Source organism: Dysidea avara, chromosome 8 (genome assembly GCF_963678975.1).
Source record: "Dysidea avara chromosome 8, odDysAvar1.4, whole genome shotgun sequence".
In the NCBI taxonomy this organism is placed as follows: domain Eukaryota; kingdom Metazoa; phylum Porifera; class Demospongiae; order Dictyoceratida; family Dysideidae; genus Dysidea; species Dysidea avara.
This window is the reverse complement of record NC_089279.1, coordinates 36,460,095-36,482,546: the sequence shown is the minus strand read 5'-3', so window position 1 is coordinate 36,482,546 and position 22,452 is coordinate 36,460,095. Positions and strand designations below refer to the sequence as shown.

Genomic DNA, 22,452 nt, shown 5'->3' with positions numbered 1-22,452 from the left:
ATTGCTTTCTTCGACAATCATTGTGTTTAAATACATGTACATAGGGCGTCCCTATAGTATTACACATGGATTCCACCCAGCGAATGCTTACACATGTGATCCTGTAGATTTCAAGAGCAATTTACGTGCCTGGAGTAGTGGAGTTGAATGGGGTTGACCGGCAGAATAGACTAAACTTGAAGTGCACTCTCGAATGATACTTGTGAAAACTTTTGTGAATGCTTGGTTAAACTTTCAATACAAAATGTATGCACTCATGTGTGCATGTCCAACCTCCTCTGACAATGTTTATGGTAGCATTTGCAGGCATTACCATCTTCAAAGAAAAGTGTAAAGTGGTTATAGTGTACAATACCCTTTTATGTAGGATTGCTTGACAAACCTTTTAGTTAGTTCTAGTTCTTGAACTAAAAGTTTTAAAGGTTTTGGTTTAGTTCTAGTTTTTGAACCAAAACTTGAAAGTATTTTAGTTTAGTTCTAGTGTACTAGAACTAGAATTAAATTGCTGTACTAAAACTAGATTTAGTTCTAGTTCCTTAGAACTAAAACAACACTACTACGGGGTCATCCACTATTTTCAACCTTTACGTAAGAGTACGCTAGGGGGGAGGGGGTTAAATCACACGTACGCTTATAAAATGATGAATAATCATCGTGTATATACTGTACATAGTATCAACATTTATACAGTATGCTTTGTGAAGGAGGGAAAAAAGAGTACTCTTTGTACGCTTGCATAAAGACTGAAAATTATGGATGGTCCCTAAGTTGGTATATACACAAACTTTGCTAGAAATAGAAGCGATTAAAGCATTCTGTAGTAAACACTAAATCTTCATAGGCAAACAAGGATGGTCATTGTTTAAGGGAATTTTTGTAAAATCATTCACTTTGTGATAAAAATGACCATGGAAGTTGAGTAAGGTATACTGAGATATGATGCTACATCAAAATCATTGCCTTACGGCATTTTGGTAAGTAATACATTATAAAGCCAAATCTAGCTGGCAAAGAAGCCATGCATACTTAATATTGTCTTTCGCTTAGTCTTGCCAGGCAGTCTGCACGTCATTGGTCAGGAGGTCTTTTCCTAACCAAGATAAAAATACAGGTTGGTGAGACTATTTTTAGTTACATGGCATGATGTTTGAGGTGCAATCACAAAGAAACAGTACTATTCTCAACTAAGATATTTAAAATCATAGGCACAATCATACATCTATTACTTTGTACAGTAGATATATAGCTATAACTCTTCATACTTAAGATAATACAAGCTAGATGGGCACCTGGTGCAGACTGCACTAAATGAATCGAATATCATGTCAATTTTGTACAGTAGTATCCATAAAAATAACTTCAAAAAGCATAAAGAATTAACATTTTTTTAAATATTCAGTATTGTCAACTACCCTAATAGAACAGTCACTACTCTAATAGAACAGTCATTTCTGTAATTCAGTTAACCAAGAATCCGGATAACTGTATGCTTATTTCTGCATGCAGTTACCCTATCCACTGCATGAGAGCAATATAGAAGTTGAAAAAGCTGGCTATAAAAATCTAGTTAAATAAACATAAGCCCCCCATAATTATATGCTATCCCACTTATTTTAAAATGCTATCCCAATATATGGTCATTATAAACTTGTTGGACAAATCATTCATATATTAGATTGTGTATGCTTATGCCACAGGTAAAGGAATTAAACCTTATCAGTGAACAATGTGCAGTGTTGTGCACTACATAATGTGGAATAAAATTAGTTGCAAGTGACTTCCAAGATAAAACTGTTCCCAATAGGCAAATTTCTCATCTTGATTATACCATGCTCATCCACAAAATTGAAATTTTTATGTGGGCAGGAGATTCTTTTTCATGTGTGCACATAATTGATAGCAGTAATAAAGTGATTTGGGTGGAGATGAGCTTGCCGCATACGTCGTATAGCTTATTCTATAATTCTATAGCCATAAAAGGCACATAGCTATACAGGGGTGGCAGAGAAGGAGGGCTGTAGCCCCTGTGAAAAATTTATGGGGGGCTTAGCCCCCCTAAAGTTGTCATTGATTTATTATTATCCTCTTGGTAATTGGCATGAGCAGTTCTTCCTTACAAGAGCTAAAACACATACATACAGCACAAACAGGTACAAAAACAAAACTATACACATACACTAACACATCATCATCACAAATATATAGATATAACACATCATCCAACAACTAGTTTAATACCATCAATAATTCGAGACATGTATGCAGTATTATTCTTCAGAGGAGCAATGTAGCAAGCTATGTGTGTCAAATGAAGGGCAACTATCGCCAGCAGGTTGTGACCATTTTTTGGTCTTCCAGCAACGTACAGCTAGGTCATGACACCAAGCTAGAAGACTCCCAGCCCCCCTTGGTATCTCCTCTACCCCTGTAGCTGTATATCCAAATTTTGATAAGATAAACAGTTTGTGAACATATTAAAGTGCCGAAATTAATTACCACAATACAAAAATATAACCTTCCTGTCCTTGATACTCCGTAAACCAACATCTTCCGTAATTTATACCCGTATTATCAACCGCCAAATTAGAAAATCTACTGCACAACCTCCTCCACGTCCATGTGGACGAAGACCGAGTAGCCGGATTGGATGTCGTACTTTACATCGATCTTTGTGACTTGGTAAAATGCTGTGTCACCTTTATCAGAGTCCTCAGACGCCCACAGCCAGTATTTTGCGTATTCAGGTGGTCCACTTATCCCCCGCCACACGTTCTTGCCCGTGTCTAACCCTTCAACTTGCTTGACGATACTTGCTAGCTTTTCCTTAAAATCACGTGATACAATCTCATAGACTGTAAGACGTCCAGTCATAGAATACGTGCCCAAACAATTAGCTTCGAACACTACTCCGCGAATACCATCATAAATAGTGTGAAGTTGGTCTTTGACCTTCGCTTCTTCACTTTCTATCAGACTCCCTTCCGGGTCGCTCCCTTCACCTACTTGAGCCATCACGGCGCATGCGCAAACGTGGAGTTATTGTGTACTAAATAAGGGCAAATGGTATACAGCTGCAAGTGACTTTTGGGTTATTAGAACTAGTTGTAAAACTTATAGTACTAGTAAAATCGAGAGCTGTATACAGGGAAAAAAAACTGAAACCAATTAGCTAAGAGAGGCTGCATGTTTTTTTTTGTTTTTTTGTTTTAAATTTATTTACTGGACAGACAGACAGTGTCTGGTGCGTCCAGGGGACCAGCCCAAAAAAATACAATCACATTACATGTACAATCATGATATATGCTGTAGAAATAATTATTGTCAATCAAGAGTCTATGGATAGTAGCTTTGATTTAAACAAGGGTAAAGTGTTGCTTTCAATCACTCAAATTATTCCAATCTCGGATTGTTCTTGGAAAGAAGCTATATTTATAGTGGTCAGAAGGGATAATGAATGGAGAGGGTGGTACTAACGAGTTGATCATTGGGTTCTGAGGAAGTATGTTGGTAATTGTCATGCTGTATAATATAGATTTGTAAAACATATGCAGTCTTGAGGTGTGTCTACGTTCAGTTATAGGATGGGCCATTTAAGTGTTTCTATAGCAGAGAAGTAACAGAGCTAGACCAGTTATAATCTGGCATTGTCCATCTTGCAGCTCTTCTCTCTGTACTTTTTCAAGCTCATTTATGTCTTTGATCAGATGCTAAACAGCAGTATTCCAATACAGGGCGAACCACAGACTGAGGTGTACACTTTAACTTTAGTGGATTGTGAGCATTTATATATATAGATTTCTTTTAATAAAGTTAGAGGTTTTGCAGATACGCTTTTGATGTGAGAATTGCCGGAAGGAAATTTTGTTGTCTTCAATTGTGTCCATTGACTCAACATACAATTAAGCACGAATACTGACACATTACAAACTACAACAAAACAAATTAAAACTATACAGCTACCGAGGTAGCTAGCTATATAATATTATACAGAACACAAAATGAGAATTTCAGTAAATGTCATGACATCGTAAGTGCAGCAGGTAGAAGATTCCATAACAAAGTTCCCTGATATATTACTTGACTATAATTCCAGGAACATGGAGTCTGTGTGGGTTCCTCAATGTGGCCTTACTGCATGTCTCTATAATTATAGCTATACGTCACAGTAGGTGAAACAATTATGTGATCTTGTATGGCCATATGGTATGGTAGGTTTGGCACTCTGCTAAGGCTATTTTCAGATCTGAAGTGACAATGATGACCAAAATTGGGCCTTTCTAGTCTGCGAATACAACAAGTATTTGATGGAGACCACACTGTATCACAATAGTCCAGCAAAATCAGTTAAACACTGAAATGCAGCTGAAGCACCTTGGTAGCAACGGTTTATCACATTAAATTTTCATCTAGCTAACTCTTTGAATTCACCCCAGGTAAGACGTTGTTCAAAATACTGAAACTCCCAAGTACTTTGTGACAGAAACTTTATAGCAGAATTATTTAAAAACAAGTTGAGACACTTTTCCACCAATTCTCTGATGAGAGCCAATCAACATACATAATGATTTTACAACATTAAGCTTTAATTGTGACCAGATTTTACAAAACGATTCAAATCAGTCGCATATCAGCCAGTGGATAACTACACTACCAGTCTATTGGTTTTGACCCTCAACTACTCGAGGCTGGTTTTAAGACATCTTTCTGGGTGGTGTGGCAAGCTTGAATGGCAGCTTCTGGCTTTGTAGTGAAGAATCTGTCACTTCTCTTGGCAAGTTATAATGGCTTAAATAATTTACAGTGGAACCTGTGTATTAAGACCACCTTCAAAAGTGTCGTGTCCTGGTTTTCCAGGTGAGTTTACATGATAAGGGATACTTTAGGACTATTACCAAATGTCCAGATTTCATGCATAGGTGTCCTCATTTTCAAGTGTCCTTATTAGCACTAGTCCTGATTAACAGGTTCCACCGTACCTCTAAACTTCTAATGTGCAATTTGGATCGATTTTCAAAAATCTAGTCACAATTTGTTAACTACTAATCAAACAGAAACATTCTGAATAATATTATCAGCCTGAAGGGGTCATGATCAACTCCACAGTTCAAAGGTCAAATCAGCAAACATGTTAATGTCAGATAAAGAGATAACTCATTGACATAGATTGAAAAAAAAGCAAAGGTCCTGGCATAGAGTCTTGTGGGACTCGATGCAACTTTTGTATAACCCCTGGATGACAAGGAGCCCTGAAAATTAACTGCTGAGTCCTTTTCTATACCAAAAACAGTGCATCACCATGCCATATAAGAGGTAGTTTCTGCAGTAAAACATGGTCAACAGGCAGCTTCAGCCAGATCTAATAATACATACTGACCACTACCAACAGCACTTAGTATACAGAGTCTGTTACATGCAAAAGAGCATCCAGAGTGGAATATCCATGTAAACTGTTTTTAAAAAAAAAAAAGTTGTACAGTGGAACCTCGATTATCCAAACTAATTGGGGGGAAAGGGTGTTCAGATAATCGAAAGTATGTAAGATCGAACATCCATACATTTATATACAGAGCTTTGCTCAACTACTCTAATAAAGCATACACTTTTTGACAAAATACCCTAATTGAGCAGTCGATTTGGTGTTCGGATAATCGAGGTTCCACTGCACTTATAAGAATAGGCAATTATCTAATCAGACACCAATATTTGGGAGAAAACAGGTAGGACGAAAATTTGATAGTAAAGTATTGTTTGGACTGGAGCCACAATGGTACGAGCTTTCCAACAATCAGGAAAAAACGATCTTAAGAAGTAAAACCATACAATGAGGATTTGAGGTCAAAGAGGGTGGTCTTTATAAATGGTGACCATGAAGTGGTCCTCCCTTAGCCATCTAATTACAATGTAATCTTTGTATGGAAGTGGTCTTTAAGAGGCAGTCACTATAAGAGTTTTACTCTCGGGTATATTTATATGATGATTTTATCATTTCAACTTTCCGGTTTCCATTGTTTCCAATTTCCCATCAGTGGGAACCCCTAAAACCATCAAAAAATTCTTTTAAAAAATCCAACACACCCTTAATGGTGTTGTAAAATACCCCAAGGAAAATTTTTACAGCCTTGTAAACAAACACCCCAGGGATGGTAGTTTAAACACTCCTAAGGTTTTGAAACACCTGTCTTTACTACTTCACTTGACACTCAAGATTTAAACATGTAGTCAGCTCATAATAGGTCATATCAAGAGTGCCAATAACTCAGTAATCATTACTGATATTTGAGAAGTACATTTTGCTGTTTTCAGAACACCAAAAGTGAAATGTTTGCTAGCTTCTGGGAATCCCAGTTTTGACCCCTGTGATAATGGTGAGCACATAGGTGCCAACAACATTGGACAACACAAGACCCATTCAGCTATACTCACTACTAGCTATACATTGCAAATAGTCATGTTAGATTATCAGCAAGGAGAGACTACACACATCACTTTGGATGTTGTACAACTACAGCATTGATCAGTTTAGCTGCTGCTATAGTCTCTGTCTCATCAGTCAGCTCTCTGTTCGGGAATGTGGTCTTGAGTATGTAACTACTGCCAGCTAGGTCTGGTCTGGACCTGGTTATCATTATATATGGTAAGATGTATATATAGTAACATTACTCACTTATTGATATACATCCTGATGTCTTTGACAGTATGGGTGTGATTAAACTGTGCCGTCAATCTGGTAATGGATCATGTGACCTCATGTGATCTATAACATCATCACTTACCGACTACCATCACATAGTTTGACTTGCAGCCTTGTAATTGGCTCACTTTGATTTAAATGTTGACCGGCACTAGTGGGTGCGGCAGTCTTTTGTACTGAGGAGGGTGGGGCTATAGTCACTGCAGGAGGTATCTCACCAACCAATGGAGGAACAATACTGCAAGGAGAGCAAGAAACAATCAGTTAATTTTCACACATAGCATGAAAATGTAATGAATTTGAGCAGAGTATTACCCAGGAATATTTGAGTAGTGACCTAGACTGAAGCAAGAATAATTATAAGAATTGTACCAGTCTGAGTAATAAAATTGCAGTGAAACTTTGGCTACTACCAACCAGTGCGGGTAGAACCCTGTAAATCTGCTAGTTGAAAAATTCTCTCAGATTCAACTACCTGCTTAACACCCAATTTGTTTATCAGTATTTTTGAGGTTATTAAATGGAATAGAAAAGCTGCTCTTTATGTGGTCTAGCTCATGGTTGTTTAGCACATTAGTCAAACAAAAATCAACAAAGCCAGAAAACAAATGCACTTACTGTTAGGCGTAAATCCAAACATTACTATACCAATATCACGGTGTGGCACTGACACAATAAACTTGAAGAGTTAATCTTGATGCTAACACAGACAGTTTGCGCCACTTTCTATCACTCTTTCCTTATCTGCTTTGCTCAGGGATATTTTCTCTTAGAATGAGCCAACATTGGTATTTAGAGCCCCTCAGGCAATGTCTGGCTTGGCTACCCGTAATTAAATACCTCGGCCTGTGGCCTCAGTAATTAAGTTTGCGGGTAGCATCACCTACACCATAGATATTAGAGTACAGGGATTAGAAACGAGCGTGCGCCCTGAAACACTCCGCCTTTGGTGAATTCATGAGGCCAAAATGGTGTCTTCTGCTCTGGACTACTTTCTACGGGCGTGGAGTATTTCATGACAATCTCTTTTTGTTTTACAAGTACTAGGCAAACTCGTATTGTAAGTCTTGTTGTGAGTTTTTGCCGCCATCAATCATTTTAATCTCAGTTGACACGATTTTTTTGTGTACCTGTTGTGTTCATGGTAAGTTCACTTTCGACTGGCAAACAATGCCACAGTAACCCTAAAGTAACACAGTTTTGCATGGTGTACTTCATTTTATTATTCCGCTTGATTAATGCCCTTTGGCAGTCTCATCTCGGTTCTTTAAAGTACTACTCCATGATTTATCAACTTCAACACAAGCGCTGTTATGCGAGAAACATCTTTCAGTGGTACTGTGCAAAACTTCAAAGTATTGCGAAGACTTCAGCACTATTTCCCCAGTGGAACTAGACTTCTGTTCTTCGTAACAGGTAGACAAAAAACGGAGGTACCCATTGATGATCAAAATCGTAAATGGCGATGAAAACCACCCAAGACGATTAAACAACAGAAGCCAGAAGCATTAAAAGTCTTGTATATCAACTACAATACCACAAGGTGGTTGAAATCAACTGTAAGACGACTAAACCACAAACTGCCATCCTGTCTGCATGGATTTAATCAATACCGAGGAGTGCTTCAACCACAATCAATGGTAGATGTACACGGCGCGCGCTCAGTTGCCTATCCCTTCTCTCGAATATCTATGCCTACACCATCCTCGGGTCTCTAAAAATGTTAAATTCTTGTTGGCTCATTCTAACTAATGCTAAATGCTTGCTGCCACTTTCCACAACTGAAATCATTGATTATCATCTACTTGTTTCCTTTTCATTAAGCCCAGCAAATATTTGTCTGCCTCATTTGATCACATCAATCACAAATTATTAAACCACCCTACCACACAGACACAGTTGCATACTTTCCCAGTGTGCGTCCCTCTCCTGAGAATGCCACTAGTTTTGGTTTGGGAGGATTGTAATCCTCACTTCGTCTGTCTTCCATTGTCAGCTCCACCTTGCCACCTTTAGCTTCCTTTATCAGCTCCTGGGGGATCTCCCTGCAGGATGTCATGATTATGTGATGTAATAACCACACACCCACTACTCACCCTTTCATCACAGACTTCAGGAACTCACGATCATCATCACTGGTGCTGTCCCTTAGTGGACCAGAATCTATTGAGAAGCCATTCTTCCAGAAGTAGAGCACCTTGTGTGCCTGAAATAGACATATAGTGACCATGTCAAGTAGGTCCCAAACATAGCTAAGGTGTACTTTATGACCTCATTAATAAGACCACCTCATTATAGTGACCATGTCAAGTAGGCCAATACATCAACATAAGCAGACCAAAGAAATCCACTTTACTAAAACTGTCTAATTCCATTTAGCATGGTTGCCAGCCATTGTCCACTCTCAGGAACTTAACACACAACAATCAAATTTTACGGCCAGCTGTAGTTGATAATTACCACAAAAACTATCAACACATACTACATGTATGGGCTAAAAGGAATCCTGGTAGGGTATACCAGAACACTAGGAATCTGAGGAGACAAAAAAAAACAAAAAAACTTTTCCCTCTTCTTGCAGTTGACCAGTGTCTTTGACTACAGTAGGCTCATACTGACCCTTTGAAACAATTTATGTATACATTGTGTCTTGTAGGTCTGCTCTACCATTTATGGTATGCTAACAATAAAACTGTCACTATCACGAAAACACATAATCTGCAAACATTTGTGCAGAAAAATTTTTGTGAGTATGACACAATCATGATGTTTATGTTATGTTCAATTTCAGTTTGTACTAGAGCCTGTATTACAGCATGTATTACAGCCTGTATTACAGCTACAAGAGACCACATGGGTGTACACCCATCTAACATGACATAATCAACAAAGCTTCAAAGTTTCTTGTAAGAAGTTTCGGAGAATAAAATTTGTAACTCTCACACATTACATATATTACCTCAGGAGGTGGCCTGAAGGCTGGTGTTCCTTTAGCAACTTGTTCACTGGGACCTTCTGTATCTCCTAGCCTGAACCCTGCAGTAGCAGCCACACCCACTATGCTACAGCAGTAGCAGCCACACTTCCAAGCTAACCTGCACCACCAAATGATGACACTCCCCCTGAGGCTGTGTTCTCATCATCCACTGCTGTACCAAACCTATGAGAAGAGATCACATGATCCACATGCCGGTACCATAGCCTTGTGTAGCCAGTACCCTTATGAGTTCTTTAAGCAGCTTTTCCCCAACACAATGAAAATACAAGAGGACTGGCTAAACAAGACCAAAAGGCACTAACTGTTTGGCAGCACTGAACACGTTCTTCACCAGATCATCTCCATCTTGTCTGGGTGGTCCCTGTATATACTGGCCACTATATAGTGAGGTATGTAAATTAACTGTAGTCATGGTAACAACATCCACCTGTGTTCTGATCCTCCTGCAAAGAAGTTCTGCCCTTCATCAGCACTCTTGTTGTCATGGGAACCATAGTCTGATATACTGGCTACGTTTCCACTAGGGGAGGAACACGTGACTACACAATATACACCTGCAATGAGCAGCCTCACCTCGCGGCAGGGACCGCTTGTGCACTAGCTTGTTCGTAATATGTGTCCTGAGCGAGCTGGTCATTTGTGGTGATAAATAACGTACAAATTGAGGGAGAAGTACAAACAGCTAACCTGCAAGTTCCAGCCCGAAGCTTCAAGGAAGAACTTAGCACGTTCTTCAGACTCGCCAGTCACGTCACGAAATTGTTTAAGCAATTCTTGATTATCCATCGCTTTATAAAACCAGAATCCACAATCGGTTACAGAAGGTAAATAGCACGTGATGTCACTGAGGTCCTGCTATCATCTATGCTGCTATGGCTTAGCTTGTGGGTAGTAACTTTATTATTACCACTTTATAGTGACCAGCACTGAAGGTCCTGACAGACAGCAACTTGCGTTGCAGCAGTCCACCAAATTTAAGTAATTCCTAGCTGTTGTGGTTGCACTGGTGCAAGCCTGTTACAAGTTGATGGAGGATCAACAGTTTCCCAGTTAATTTAATTGTCAAGAAGCTTTAATACCCTTCCTGCTGCTAGTAGTTGTACAGCAACAACAACAGTATACTCAACACATTTCACAATTACCAAAATATTATTTGCCAAGTAATACACAAACACATCCTACAGTTCACTGTGGGGGGTGTCCATAGGAGAGGACCAAAATGACCTCAGCTCATCCACTTCATCCCAACACACCACATTCCACCAGTTGTTGATGTAGTCAGCTCTTTTGTTCTGGTGTTCCAGGTAGTAGGAGTGTTCCCACAAATCAATCACTAGTAACGGGTTGAGACCTTGTGATAGGGGCGTGTCCTGTAAGGGGTGTAAGATATGTATTATTGAACAGACAAAGTGTATATATCTAGCTAGGCAACAATTATTTCCTATTTAAAATGATTGAGTATGGTACTGAGTATTGGAGTGGGTGTATATAACCCAGAATTGCAGAAATAATCTTTCGTGAGTTACATAAAATCAAGCTTCAAATGTAATGGCAAATGATACTGATTGACACACGTAAAAATCGCATATGAAGATTTCTAGAGCTAGCATGCTGACTGGATGAACCCAGGCCTCTTTACATGGTTCAACAACGTGTGCCTGTGTGTGGTGTCTCAGCTAGTGTAGCATAAATAATTCATCTTTGTTCTTGCTATGTCTATTTAATGTCACACACCAAGCAGTCACAAACAGGTATTACCTGATTGGAGGTTGTCGTCAGGTGTAGCTTGCCATCCTTGTCCTCACACAACCAGGCATAGCCTGATCCAAATACGTTAGTTGCTAGGGTGGTAAAGTGGTCCTGGAAGACATCAAATGACCCAAAGAATCTGGTGATATCCTTCACTAGCTTCTCACTGGGTCCCTTCCCTCCGACACACATGGTAGCAAAGTAGAGGAGGTGGTTGACGTAGCCTCCTCCATTGTTCATAATTGGTGTACGCCATCTCTCGGGGACCATGCGTATCTTCTGAAGTATCTCAACAATAGAACTGTGAGCCAAACCTGATGACTCCTACAGCAGTAAAGTGTGTGTTAAAGTATTAGTGAAGCAGAGCACACTACAATATATGACTCAGCATGCACTACATCCTGCCGGACACTCCAAACCAATTTTCTGTTATCCAGGCATGCTTGAATATAGGCAGGCATTTCAAATAAGGTTGGTAACTTTTCATACCATTATTTGTCTGATAATAAACTGCATAAAAATTAAGCATACTCCTTAAAGTGGTGAACTTTCATTTTTGGGCAAGTTCGTTAGCACACTAACATATCAACAAGAACTGTTTTGATAGAAAGAAAAATGTTATGTATGTAGTAGTGCTGAAACAATTATTCGGTTATTTGACTATTCGGTTGGTATGACACTATTTGATTCATTAACACACTACTTTGTACACTGTATTCAGATGGAAAAGTCAACCTTGAAACTTAAGATTGTGAATGAAGTGATGTGCCAATACTGTAAAAATTCTATTTTAGAAAAGATGCTGTAGAAATAACACTTAGGCTTTAGCTACCTTGCTACCTAACTAAGGGTTTCAGTACTTATTCAATAAAAGTATAAGGATAGTCGAATATTCGGTCGTTTTGTTCACAACTATTCGAATAGTAAAAATTGCTACTCGTTTCAGCTCTAGTATGTAGTGGTGACAGCAAACAGACAAGGCCAACAAATGGGAAAATGTATTTGGAGTGGCCTACATGTAACTTCTGTTAGCTCAGGAAAGCTTCCTTGAAGAAAACTTGATGTGCAGAATCACATACACACCTACACATTATAATAGCACAAACCAATTGAGGATGCACACAATATGCAACATTCCAACAAACAAATGATCAAACAGTAAAAGGTGCATTATACGTAATGCGCAACGAAATGTGTTGCATGAATCTTTAAAAATGCATGACGCATGTGCACAAAGGAATCAAAATACTTCATTTCATGGAACAAGGTGTTAACGTTAGGAATCTTGGTCCCAGACGTCAATAATCTGTTCAGTGAAACGAAATCTGGTGTACACACTCATGCATGCATCACGAAATTTTTTAAAGATTCGTGCAATCAGCAGTAAAAACATTCTGTACATACATCACGTGATGTCATCAACACCTCTTACTTCGCGGCGCCATTCCTTTAACAACTTGTTCATCTTATCAGTGTAGGCTTGGTGATGTCCTAAGTGATGAACTCGCAACGTCTTCCCGTCAATATACGGCTCCAATCCTCTGTACCCATATGGCAAGTCTGGCAGCAGATAAATGTCCTGGTATGTTCTAATGTTTCCATACAACTTATCATGCCATGACCCGCCATTAGCCAGGCCACAACAAACGACCACTAGTAAGGCTGCGATGAGCTGCTGCATGACACTTTGATGGCTCTGCTAATGAAGGGATCACGAGATCCGTGAGCACGAGTTGTTTACAAGACACACCCCTCGCAACAACGTAGCTAATAAACAAAGGAAGTAGTTAAGTTCAGAAGCGATCTCAGAAGAAGGCGCATGAGTTATCATCTCGGACCACACTCAGTGAGATGTTAAGACCAGCGGGATGGAGTAGTAGCTCTATTGGTCGTAAACACGCTCGGCGCGGGCAGTTACGCGCCCCCAGTATGGTGCAGACGGAGACCAAGGACCAACAGGTTAGCGCGTGTGACGTGTGAGTATGTAAGTTTTCTGAGAGTATAGTGATTAATGGTTAACACTTGTTATGTATGAGAAGTCATCCTATAGCGGTTAAATGCAGACACATCCCAGGCTCTAGCTATAGACTACAGGTTGTCAGGGGATCAAGTCACTATCTGGCCTGGCCTGCCATTCAACAGATTCTTATACAGGACTAGTCTCACCCCTGGGTCTGGGCAGAAACTAGCTTTCAGCTTTAAGCTTTTTGTGGGTCCCTATATATAGCGAAAGGATCAGGTGACACTCCAGTATGTCCTGTACCTTGTCCTGTACTCCAATGTTCATCATCAGTCTGAGTAGTTTGGAAAATAAGCCTTTACCCTAGACTTACTGAAAACACACTTGACTCTACATCTCGATGGAATTGCATTCATCATTAAAGTATCAATTGTGGTATACACTTTATGAACTGTGCTTGTCCTTTGACCAATCACTAATTTCCGGCTTGACTTTTGACTTTTACATTGCCTGGATGAAGATTGGAGTATTAGATGCCACCCCTTGCCTAGTGTAATACTCAATGGTTACTATAGTAGTATACTGTATGTGTGTGTGTGTGTGTGTGTTTAGCAACGAGCACGTGAAGAATTAGAGGCGAAGAGGGCTCGACTTGATGGCCGCCATAGTTACCTATTCTCAACAGTGGCAGACAAATTGGAAATGGACACTGAACAAGTTGAGAATCATATATTAGAAGGAGATCAGGTGAGCAAACTAGCCCCACCCACACTTACTGCAAGCATGCTCACACACAGTTGGATAAGATGGAGAGGTTCTTTGAAGCTGATGGTAGTATTGTTCTGATGTTCTTCTACAAGCCACCAATCAGTGAAGAAGGTGACAACATGTAGTGTAATGATTAGGCAGGTGCTGTGAACATTCGGAACTCGTAAAGGAAATCCCTGAATTGTAGATAACCTTTCATAAGGGATTGTTAGGGTGTGATTTTGCAATGGTTAAAGCTACAGTATATGCTGCCAATTTTTATTAGCTATTATAGCCTGGGTATTTACCTGTTGGGTTGGCTACATCCTGACCATAATGGATAAGAGTCTGCCCACAAAGCCACAAAATTAATATCCCTCAAAATTAATTTTATTGACAAGTTTAGATTAGACGTAAACAATTACCTCATCCAAACCAAATGACACAGAAACAAGTTCACTATATTGTGTGTAGTTCACTATATTGTGTATTGTGACCTGTCCTATTGCTGTAGTGAGATTGCTAATGAAATAATTAATAAATAATAATGGTGTTGATGCTGTAAGAATTCTGGTATTAATTAGGCAATACTTGTAACAGTAATGAGGAGTAGCTGTGCTTGATGGTGAACCTTTGATCAAATTAACACCTACTGGTGGTAGAGAGTCACAAATTAAGCTCGATTAGCATTCATTTCATGTCTTTGATGTCTGATAGATTGTGTGGGCTGTTAACAAGTGACTCTTGTGATCTTAACAAGAAGTCAAGTGCTAATTAATACTTCATTCAATTACTCTAATAGAGTATATATTTGGTGTGGACTAAACACTTTATTACAACAATTCAGATAGTTGGTTCTTTTTAATTGTAATTCAGATAATTGAGGTCTTACTGTCACCAGGGGATCAAGTCACCACTGGGTCTGGGATTTTTTTCTACATTCTTCACATTTCAGTTACATGTTTCAGACTCCCTGTATTCACAGGCCTTCTCACAGGTCCCTAGTAGGATAGCATTCACTGAACACTGTATTAAATTTGTAGTATTGTTTAAGCCCTAAATACCACTGACAGCTACCACTGCAATATCCCTGAGCTGGTTGTAATTGTTTAGTTACTGTAGAAGTCTTTGCAGTATTTCAGGATTGTGGTCATCCAAATATTGATATTGGCCAGAAGATAACCAGCAATGCTGAATACTACCCTTACCTCACCTGTGGTCTTTCTGTAGATGCTGAAGGAAAGAAGACAACAAAGCCGGGCAAGTTATGGCTGTCAGATGGTACAAGTGATGCCTACACTGGAGTATGTCTCTTCTTCTTGAGGTGCAATGTCTCTCGTGCTGTTACTAATGTTAATATTCACCAGGTGAGTTAGTCACCATGTTGTGTTGTGTTACTAAGTGACTGTGTGTTATAGGAAGTGAACTTTGGTATGTTGGAGTCTAATGGTGAGGGGTTGTTAGGGGCCCTCGAGCAGTTGCTAGAGATGGTGTATATCCCAGCACTGAGCAGACAGGAAAAACTGGGTGAACTTGCTGGACCAGACATGTACACATTACGTAGCCACTTCCTTTCTAAACTATCCTCATTTGTTGGGGTCCTTTCCAATGCCAAAGCCAGTCTGGAAGATGTGGTAGAACTAGCTCCATGTAAAGGAATCAATATTCGCGAGGTGTCAGGCCAGTTGACCACAGCAGCTGCTAACCCGGTCATATTGGAAGCTGCTGAAAAGTGTGCTACAAAATGGTGTGCTCAAATTGAGCAGATATTAACTGAGTCAGAGCAAATGAGAAAGGAAGCAGACACTGTAGGTCCTCGAGCAGAACTGGACCACTGGAAGAAGAGGGTGGCAAAGTTTGACTCACTCACAAGCTGCATCAAGAGTAGTGAGTGTCGTACTGTTGTAGCTCTACTAGTTGCTGCAAAGTCACGCTTGCTAAAGGTGGGTGGGGCTGTGTGCATGCAATGACATTATCATATCTCCTGCAGCAATGGCGTCAGCTGGACACTCGTATCACCGACTACACCAACGAGGCTAAAGACAATGTCAAATTTCTCTACACCCTAGAGAAATATGTTGAGCCACTATACAAAAGTAACCCGGTAAGTTTAATTCCATTCCCATTCTGGTTCCACCTTCCATACTTGGTTCCCATTCAAGGTGGCCATGCTGGAGAGTATCCCAGGACTCATGAATGCCATCAGGATGATTAATAGCTACTCTCGTTACTATAACACTAGTGAACGTATGACAGCATTGTTTGTTAAAGTAACCAATCAGATGATCACATCTTGTCGGTCATACATCACCGACAGTGGTTACCATAACATCTGGGACCAAGAAAGAGATGCTGTCATGAAGAAGCTTGAAGCTTGTCTCACCCTCAACCAGGAATATCAACAGTGTTTTCAGCACACTAAGGCTAGACTAGCTAACTGTCCGAATGAGAGGCCGTTTGACTTCTCTGAGATGTACATGTTTGGGAAGTTCAACAACTTTTGTAACAGGTTAGTATAGCTATGTGTGTCTATTTGAGTGTGAGGGAATTACCCTTTTCAGCCATAATACAGCTACCTCACAATCAGTGTACTGGTCTTTATTGCATTGAGCTGGTCCCGTAGCTAATAATGTCTATATCAGTTGCTTCTTTTGAACCTTCTATATATTGCTTTAGTAGTCTTGAAATACTCTAATTGAACAGTCATGTTTACACTGTGTTGTACTGCGTACTGTATAGTGGGTTTTTATTGTGAGGACTTTAATCTCGCGTTTTGGGCACTTCACAATATTAAAATTCACGACATTTTATCACATGGAGTTTTGTTGATCGTGAGGTTTTTAGCTCCTGTAAAACTGTTGTGTTGGAACATTCACCAACAAACCAGGTACTTGTTTATGTGCATAACAACTTGATGATTGCACTCGTTCTCCTACACAATCCATGTGCATTGCTGAACATGGCTGCCCTACTGGCGAATTTCAGGCGCCTGCACCGATTCATCGTGGATACTAGCATAGATACAGCTAACATGACAAAATTCCACTGCTTTCCATCTTGTACACAAACACTTATTACACCAAGTAATAAATTCGCACAAGGAATTTAATGTCACGAATTTGTTACCTTACAAGATTAAGTGTCGCATGATTTTATTTTTGCAAGTAAATTTGTCCATGAGAAAACCCGCTATACGGTATCATATGGTGATACTGGTTGAGTATTCTAATTGCTGTTCACCAGGTTGGAGAAGATCAAGGCATTACTAGTTACCATGGATACCTTCTCAACCCTTGGCCTATCCCATTTGGAGGGAATAGAGACATTTCATTCTCGTTTCAATGTGATGATAGCGACACTAAAGAAGAAGCCATATGACATACTAGATCATCGTCGTACTGACTTTGATGGAGACTATGAGGACTTCTTAAGACAACTGTCCGAACTGCAGGTATGATTGGTGTGGCTTCATTCTGAGGACATCATCATTCATCTCCTCATTGATGGTTCTCAACATGGACACCTCAATACCGTCTAGATTGTATAACAACCCTACACATTACTTTCCTAGCTAATAAACAACCCTTAACACCTGGTGCCATATTTGGTAGTGTAATCACACATCATCTGTGATCAACCTCTGTGAAACTAATATTATGTAAATTTCTATACCTACGAAACACCTCCATGATAAGGACAAACAGGCAGGACTGGCAGTGTTGTCCAGCAAAGCGTCTTTATTTTATAACGAACTCCTTTATTACCTTTGATTCCCTTGCTTCCAGGAGGACATGTGGCTAAGTAGCAGTAGTTTGTATAATTATATATGTTCCTTAGGTATGGCAAAAAAAGTCTATTGATCCTATAGTATCCATTATATAGAGGTGTCCACTGATCACATGCTATACATGTGTTCCTTCACAGAATCAACTTCAGTTGTTTATGGATGACAAGTTTGCATCGATTTCTGGCACTCTACCAGCCCTGCACATGTTGCAGAGGTTCCATAGGTGGGTGTGGCTCACTGGTGGGGTGGGGCTGCATGTTACTGTAACATGTTGTTGCAGGCTACGTATCCCCAAGCTGAACATAGCTGGCCAGTTCAGACAGATTCTGGTGATATACATGAGTGATCTTGAGTTTGTGCAGAAGTTGTATATGAAGCAGAGAGAAGCTCCTCCGTTACCACGGGACCTGCCACCAATATCAGGTGATCTTGTATTGAATCACATGATCTTGTTGTGGATCGTGTGATTTTGTTCTCATGTAATCTTGCTATTATGTGGTACAAGCTAACAATTAATAGCAGTTATTTGGGGCCAAATTTATAGATCTTTTTGAATGAAAATTATGAAATTTTACACCACACTTGCATCAAGAGTACATAATATTCACATATAAATATTATGTGCTCTTGCTTACATGCAAACTTAAATTATGAGCTTGTAGTGTGTAGTTGGTTTAAAGCTGTTTTAGTAAAACTAATCATTTAACTTGTCAAAGCTCACAGCTCTAAAACAATGCTGCTATATCTATGCTATTGTGATGTACTGGATACTACAATATACTTTAGTGTGTGTACTGTCTGCCTACAGGTCGGATTTCATGGTCGAGGCAGCTGTACCGACGTATAGCAGCACCGATGGATGCATTCCAACAATTCGATGACTTATTAAAATCCCCCGAGGCTATTAAGGTGATCAAAGGCTACAACAAGATGGCCAGAGTACTGGTAGAGTACGAGGTGCTCCATCATCGAGCATGGACCCAACAGGTTAGTGACTGCTCTATTAGAGTATTTTGTGTGTTTTGTCAGATCAGTGCAGCCATATAATGTAATCCTAAAATATGCTGTAGGATTTTGTATTATTTGTAGGATGAACTGTGGTCTCTAGTGGAGGGAATAAACTTGCTTGTCTGAATTGTATCTGACTGTTCTATTAGAGTGTTTTGAGAACAAGTGTATGTTCTATTAGAATATTTCAACAGGTTGTGTTTATAAGCAAATTATTATCCAAATAATTCACTTATCTGAGCACTTTTATGTATTTAGAGTCTGGATAAACTGACTGACTGTTCTATTAGAGTAATTTTCTTTGATTTATTGGTACCCATTATGTGTTGTTCCAGTTGGAGGCTGCCATGCAGACGGTGAAGGTGACACTACTAGTTCGTCACCCTGACAACAAGGATCAGTTGTTGGTCAATTTTGACCCAGCCATCTTAGAAGTGTTCCGAGAGGTCCAGTACCTTGCTAGTATCGGACTAGAGATTCCTGCTAGCGCTCAGAAGTTTTACTTCAAGAAGAACTCCTTCAAGGAGACCTTCCATACTGTACAGGTATTGTGTAACCATGGAAACAGTGTGATACTTTGTTATTTTTGCTGGGAGAAATAATTTCTCAATTCTGTACCAAGAAATTATAGTTTAACACTCATTAAATTGTTTGTGTTTTGATGTGCTGTTTGCAATCCTAGAAAATCTCGTAATACAAGTTAGCAATATTTACCAAACTAAATTCTTGACTCTTTTGTTTGAGTTGTTGATTTATCTGCCCTAAATCTTGTTAGAATCAAATTGCAAATTTTAATTACCTGCTGAAGTAGTTATCACATTCTGTCTACCGTAAGCAAAGAAATTTGATATTTGATGAATGATAAAGTAGTAAGTTCTTTTTATCCACTGAATCGCATGATGTGTGCTATTTTTTGACAAACTTTATTTTGTCATCGTATGAACTATGTATTCTCTCTTACAGCATATGGTGCATGAAAATGAAAGAGTACGTAGTAAAATACCACAGCTGCTGGAAATCTTACTAGTGCCACATTTTTCTGCTGTGGACAATGCAATAGCCCCAGGGCTAACTATGGTGTCATGGGTATCCATGAACCTTAATGATTACCTTGACAACGTCACTGAGGCACTGAAGAAACTGGAACTAACTATAGACCGAGTGACTGGAATAGTTAATGATCGTATTAACGTCACTTTACAGCAAATCATTGAGCTGCCCCTCTGTGAGCTACCAGTTGCTGATGCCATCACCACGGAGATGTTTATGTCAGAAACTAAACAATTATGTGAAGCAGCTGGTGAGAAACTTGACAACTGGAATGTCATGGTTGAAAGGGCATCACATGAGCTCATTACTTTACTGTTACCTGATGATGAAATGCTATTGGATGAAATTGGCCAATCAGATGATGCCAAACCATCATCACAACAACGACCAGGTACTGCTGCCCACAAACACCATTTGGATGAGAGAGCACGATTACAGCAAGAGGCTAAAGGATTAGTGGACTATTTCAATCGTCAAACCATCGATGCATTAGTTGCAATGACACGTCGATCATTAGAGTTGTTGCGTAAACGCATAGTAACAGCGTCCCACACATATGGTGACTATAGTGATGACAAGAAATCTGTTGAAAGGTATCCATTGTTTACATCCAATGTGTTACTGTCACTACCAAATGTTGTCATGAGACCAAGTCTGGATGATATCCAACAAACTGTTAACCAAGCCGTACAAGTGATGGTGGGTGTTACTAAGAATGTGTACCAATGGGGACAAGACAGAACACCACCCAAGCAAACAGCTCTGCAGAACCGTAGTGATGCTGGCAGGTGTGTGCGTGTGTAGTGTGTGCATGTGTAGTGTGTGCGCACGCGTGTGTGTAGTGTGTGTGTGATTTGTCTAGATATTTTCCCCCATATAAATACACAGGTTGCTAAGGAGCACATCCACAATACTAGTAACCAATCAGAAGACACTACGTAGCTACCATCGTATTGTGTCGGAACACAAGGAAGTACTCAAGCTATCCTCAATACTATCATCCAGTATCAACTCAACAAAGAGGATAGTGACCACTGCCATGGAGCAGTTCTACCTACACAAACAATTGTGGATGGAGGAGAGAGACACGATCATCACAGAGTTCCTTACGGAGGAGAGAAGCGTAGGAGACTTCCAGGAGAACATGCAGAGATACCTCAAGTTATCAGATGTTATTAATAATGATTATGATGTCATCACTGTAGGACCACTGAGCCTGCACTGTGGTGAGTAGACTAGCTAGTCAGCTGTTTTATTATCGTGTGAGAGTGGTAGAAAATAGTGAAATGATGAAATTCAGTATAGCAGCCTGAGACTCTAATAGAACAATTACTGTGAAATTTTTAGGGTTATATTTGTTGATTAGAACATCATTAATGATCATGTGATCTACATTATTGGGTATTCCCCTTAAACAGATGAGTTCAAGATGTCACTGTGCACAGAGGCGAAGGCATGGCAGGTGGCATATGGCCGGGCCATGAACAATACATATCACACCACAATGGAAGAGATCTTCAAACAACTGGAGGACATCAACAAACAACTCAGCCGTCCAATCAAAGACCTTGATGACATTCGTACTGCCATGTCCGCCCTAAAGGAAATCCGTGAGAATGAAATCAGAATTGATATGTCTCTTACTCCAATTGAGGTGTGTAGACTTTACTTGTGGCTAAAAATATTTGATTGAACTTAGCTGCTTTTTAATATTTTTTATGCGTTTTTGAAAGTAGTTTTGCTAAAATTAAAATGTTTAAGATTTTGTCCCTGGTAGCTTTATGTTACAACGACTAGTATCCTCTGTTTGTAGTGACTTTGCTGGTGAAGATCGTGCTAAGAAAGTGTGTGTGTAGTGTAGTGTAGTGTAGTGTATTGTGTGTGTGTAGTGTGTTTAGTGTGTGTAGTGTGTGCGTGTGTGTGTGTGTGTGTGTGTGTGTGTGTGTGTGTGTGTGTGTGTGTGTGAAACTTTCTAGCCATGAGGCATGTTGGCTATATTAATAGTCACATTACCATATTAGGAGTCATACACTTTACTCAATCGCTATGGAGTTGCTATTCCACAAGAAGAAGTAGAGAGAGTGGACACACTTCGCTACACTTGGGATAACTTGTTAACACTAGCAGTAAGTGAACTAAATGATATCTATTGTTGTTAAGCTAAGAGAAGTATATGTATAGTGAGACCTGGGCATGGTAGACCCTCAGTTTTTCGACCCTCATTTATCCGTACCCTTGTTTATACAAAATTGAAATGACTGTTCTATTAGAATATTTTGAGTATAGGTGTATTGTTCTATTAAAGTATTTTAACAGAGCTCTGTATAAATGTATAGGCTTCAGTTATCCAAACAATTCACTTATTTGAACACTTTTACCATTGCCTAATGGGGTTCGAGGGTTCACAGTGCCTTTAGACCAATTACTTTCCTCGCCATATTAAGCAGCTGGCTATGTTAGAA

General features: G+C 39.6%; 3 protein-coding genes across 3 annotated transcripts in view; 1 reads left to right on the top strand and 2 right to left on the bottom strand.

Moving 5' to 3' along the window:
• Positions 1–6,432: 6,432 nt before the first annotated feature.
• On the bottom strand, positions 6,433–10,538 carry LOC136264006 (NSFL1 cofactor p47-like). Its single transcript, XM_066058675.1, has 11 exons — positions 10,377–10,538; positions 10,263–10,318; positions 10,117–10,209; positions 9,992–10,066; positions 9,787–9,851; positions 9,651–9,727; positions 8,788–8,897; positions 8,599–8,736; positions 6,774–6,929; positions 6,665–6,724; positions 6,433–6,615 (listed from the first exon to the last, which is right to left on the bottom strand). Exons 1-11 carry the CDS (start codon positions 10,473–10,475, stop codon positions 6,483–6,485), a joined length of 1,062 nt encoding a protein of 353 aa, XP_065914747.1. The 5' UTR covers positions 10,476–10,538; the 3' UTR covers positions 6,433–6,482.
• Positions 10,539–10,819: 281 nt separating this feature from the next.
• LOC136264032 (superoxide dismutase [Mn]-like) lies at positions 10,820–13,196 on the bottom strand. Its single transcript, XM_066058711.1, has 3 exons — positions 12,871–13,196; positions 11,448–11,762; positions 10,820–11,059 (listed from the first exon to the last, which is right to left on the bottom strand). The coding sequence occupies exons 1-3, from the start codon at positions 13,117–13,119 to the stop codon at positions 10,868–10,870; spliced, it is 756 nt and encodes a 251-aa protein (XP_065914783.1). The 5' UTR covers positions 13,120–13,196; the 3' UTR covers positions 10,820–10,867.
• The window catches only part of LOC136264031 (dynein axonemal heavy chain 5-like), a 30,103-nt gene continuing 20,822 nt past the window's right edge, over positions 13,172–22,452 (top strand). The window contains exons 1-16 of the mRNA XM_066058709.1: positions 13,172–13,397; positions 14,011–14,145; positions 14,196–14,277; positions 15,376–15,512; positions 15,564–16,088; positions 16,136–16,249; positions 16,308–16,654; positions 17,389–17,596; positions 18,070–18,155; positions 18,213–18,355; positions 18,741–18,919; positions 19,276–19,485; positions 19,904–20,778; positions 20,879–21,216; positions 21,409–21,644; positions 22,012–22,116. Coding sequence (XP_065914781.1) covers positions 13,290–13,397; positions 14,011–14,145; positions 14,196–14,277; positions 15,376–15,512; positions 15,564–16,088; positions 16,136–16,249; positions 16,308–16,654; positions 17,389–17,596; positions 18,070–18,155; positions 18,213–18,355; positions 18,741–18,919; positions 19,276–19,485; positions 19,904–20,778; positions 20,879–21,216; positions 21,409–21,644; positions 22,012–22,116 — 3,828 coding nt within the window. The 5' untranslated portion in view covers positions 13,172–13,289. The remainder of the gene's footprint in view (positions 13,398–14,010; positions 14,146–14,195; positions 14,278–15,375; positions 15,513–15,563; positions 16,089–16,135; positions 16,250–16,307; positions 16,655–17,388; positions 17,597–18,069; positions 18,156–18,212; positions 18,356–18,740; positions 18,920–19,275; positions 19,486–19,903; positions 20,779–20,878; positions 21,217–21,408; positions 21,645–22,011; positions 22,117–22,452) is intronic.